The sequence below is a fragment of the Jaculus jaculus genome, chromosome X (assembly GCF_020740685.1).
Source record: "Jaculus jaculus isolate mJacJac1 chromosome X, mJacJac1.mat.Y.cur, whole genome shotgun sequence".
In the NCBI taxonomy this organism is placed as follows: Eukaryota; Metazoa; Chordata; class Mammalia; order Rodentia; family Dipodidae; genus Jaculus; species Jaculus jaculus.
Window position 1 is genome coordinate 130,007,428 of NC_059125.1, and position 3,204 is coordinate 130,010,631.

Consider the following 3,204-nt stretch of genomic DNA (forward strand, 5'->3'; position numbering starts at 1 on the left):
CCTTTTCTTAGATCCTAATTTCTCCTAAATAAACTTCACGTTTTATGATTTTTCCCTAAATAATAAACTCAGTAATTCATAATTTCTCCTTCTTGAGTTCATTTTATCAATTCTTTGTTAAAATAGGATAAAGGGGGCTAGGGAGATGGCTTAGATGCTAAGTGCTTGCCTGTGAAGCCTAAGGTCCCAGGTTTGAAGCTCCATTCCCCAGGACCCACATTAGCCAGATGCATAAGGGAGTGCAGGCATCTGGAGTTCATTTGCAGTGGCTGAAGGCCCTGGCCAGCCCATTCTCTCTATCTACCTCTTTCTGTATGTCTATCACTCTCAAATAAATAAATCAAAATAAACAAAAAATTTAAAAGAGGATAAAGGGGACCTTGCAGGAGTGGTTGCTGCCAGGAGGGAGCGACAGCAGCTGGGTCGGTGGCTTGTAGCCTGTAGCATTCCCCCGCATTAGCAATGAGTCTATCCCTCAATCCCAAACCTTTCCTCAGTGGACTAACAGGAAAGCCAGTGACAGTGAAACTTAAGTGGGGAATGGAGTACAAGGGCGACCTGGCATCTGTACATGGCTATATGAACATGCAGCTTGCAAACACAGAAGAATACATAGATGGGGCATTGTCTGGACATCTGGGTAAAGTTTTAATAAGGTGTAACAATGTCGTTTATATCACAGGTGTTGAAGAAGAGGATGGGGAAATGAGAGAATAGCACCTTTAGTTGGGGACTTTTTAAATGTATATTTCTAGACCATAAAGATTGTTTAAAAAAATAGGATAAAGACCCAAAAGTGGGCTTCACAAGTCTGGGAGACCCTTCCTGAACCCACAAATCCTGAATCACTGAGGCCAGCTGGTACTTGCATGGAATGAATGATGGTGGGCTTTCAAAGATCCTATCTATTCCTTGTAAAAATTTCCATTACATGATGTTTTAATATTACTAGATTTGAAAAGTTTCTGGAAATTCTTCTCTAGCAGTTTAGAATTCAGAAATACATAGGTGAAAACATCTGCCCAGGTACCATAAGGTTGATCAGTAAATATCCCAGTGTCATAGGTAGACTAATTCCTGGAGAGTTGTTGGCCAGGAAGGGCCTAAGGCTCTCATCCAAACAAAAAAAGGGGGGGGCGAGACTACTGTCACAACAGTTATATGCCAGATCTAGATGGCAAGTACATATTACTGAAGACACAGTATGCTTTGGGTACAGGTTATGAGAAATCAGACTGGTATTGAACCAGAAGCTCCCTTCTTATTAGCTAATTTTCCTAGTACTGGAAGATGCCAAGAAGGCTGCTGAGGAGAATTATTGCCATCAGTCTACACAGATATGGATCCTCTGCTAAAGTACCATCATGCCCAGACATGATATGCCCACAGGAGCAATAATGGCATGACTGTTTAAGAGCAACCAATTTACTTTGAATTGGATTAAAAGTATACTCTAAAGAAGAAAGCTCATGTTTGGTATGGTGAGTCTGGGGAAAAGCCCAATAGGGAAACAATGCTCATTGTTTTGTGGAATATATGTGATGTGTCTGTCATGTTGCTTTCTAAAACATTTGTGATTGCACCTAGAATATTGCTGCCATTACTGCATGTGTCTGCCTTATCTGTGGAAGAGAAATTTTTTACAATAGAAGATGTACCATAGAGGCTCAACTGGACAAGTTCCTGAGGCTGTTAGCTAATAGTTGTGTTGTGATATGAGAAAAGGCATGACTTTTGCAGTTAGGCTTAGGTTTCAATCTACCTTCTTTCATTTAAAAATGATGTGGCCTTCACATGGTCCCCATCTAATATGTCCACCCCTGTTAGCCATCTCTTCTAGAGGTAAGAGAGTATGAAATTAAAGATGGCTTCAGAGAGGAACTTGAAAAATGCTGTAGCTTTGAAGGATGGAGTAATATTCCCACAAAATAAGTGTAAGGAAGGAACATCCTAGAAGAAAGTAATGATAGTGTAATGACTTGTAAGGGTGATTGCTGTATGGTTTTTATTCACTTCTGTGAGCAGTCTAGGGGATGAGGGTTTCTGTGGGTGGTATTTGTTTTTGTTCACCAAACTGGTTTTCAACAAGTACTTTGTATTTAAACTGCTCAGACTGATGACAAGACAGATATGGACCACTTGGTTATTGTTTTTGGCTTGGACTTTCCAGAATCTCTGCAATGTAAGTGAAAGTTTCCATGTAAAAATTTGGCAAATTCCTACCTTGTTCAGCCAAATGGAAGAGGCTGATAAGGAGTACGGACATTCCATTAAGAGGCTGTTGTCAGATACTCATTGCCAAGAAGGCAAACATGTAATAAGATACAATTTATGAGAGAATAGGGTCTAATTCAGGCTTAACCATTCCATGAAAATGCAATCAATGGTGGAAGAAACTGGCTCATTTCCATAGATCAAAGCAGAGAGACATCAACAAACAGCCAACAAACACCACCAGCAGCAAGCATGAACCTGAGAGCTCTAACTGTTCTCCACATACCCTAGGGCTAGACTCCAAGATCCACTCCCAGTGACACACTTCCTCCTGAGTAGTGCTCTGCCCACTGGAGACTTAAGATTAAAGCCCAAATCTATGGGGTTATTGCAGTCAGGTTCACATTGCTGGCAGAAATCACCTGACCAAGAGCATTTTGTGGGAAAAAAGGATTTGTTTTAGCTTACAGGCTTGAGATAAAGCTCCATGTTGGAAGGGAAAACAATGGCATGAGCAGAGGGTGGACATCACCACCTGGCCAACATCAGGTGGACAATAACAACAGGAGAGAGAACTGGCTATAACACCCATAAGCCTGCCCCCAAAAATACACGGCCTCCTGGAGGTGTTAATTCCCAAATCTCTATCAGCTGGGAACCTAGCATTCAGAACACCTAAATTTATGGGGAACATGGAATAAAACCATCACATGGGCCATACATTGAAACCACTATATTTCACTACTGGCCCCTATAGACTCATGACCATCTCACAATGCAAATTGTATTTAGGACAACTTTAAAAGTCCCCATAACCTTTACCAACTTTAGCATTGTTCCAAACTCCAACGTCTCATCTGAGATTCAAGACTGTCTCATAACTGTAAGTCCTATAAACTCAAAACATGTTACATACTTCCTACACATCATGGTACAGAGTAAATATTTCCATTGCAATAAGGTATAACAAGGAGACACTAGACCAATGTA

The 3,204-nt window shown here is 40.9% G+C and overlaps 1 protein-coding gene across 1 annotated transcript; it reads left to right on the forward strand.

Moving 5' to 3' along the window:
• The first annotated feature begins 462 nt into the window (after positions 1-462).
• LOC101597969 (small nuclear ribonucleoprotein F-like) lies at positions 463-717 on the forward strand. Its single transcript, XM_012947860.2, has one exon. It carries the CDS (start codon positions 463-465, stop codon positions 715-717), a length of 255 nt encoding a protein of 84 aa, XP_012803314.2.
• Positions 718-3,204: the final 2,487 nt, after the last annotated feature.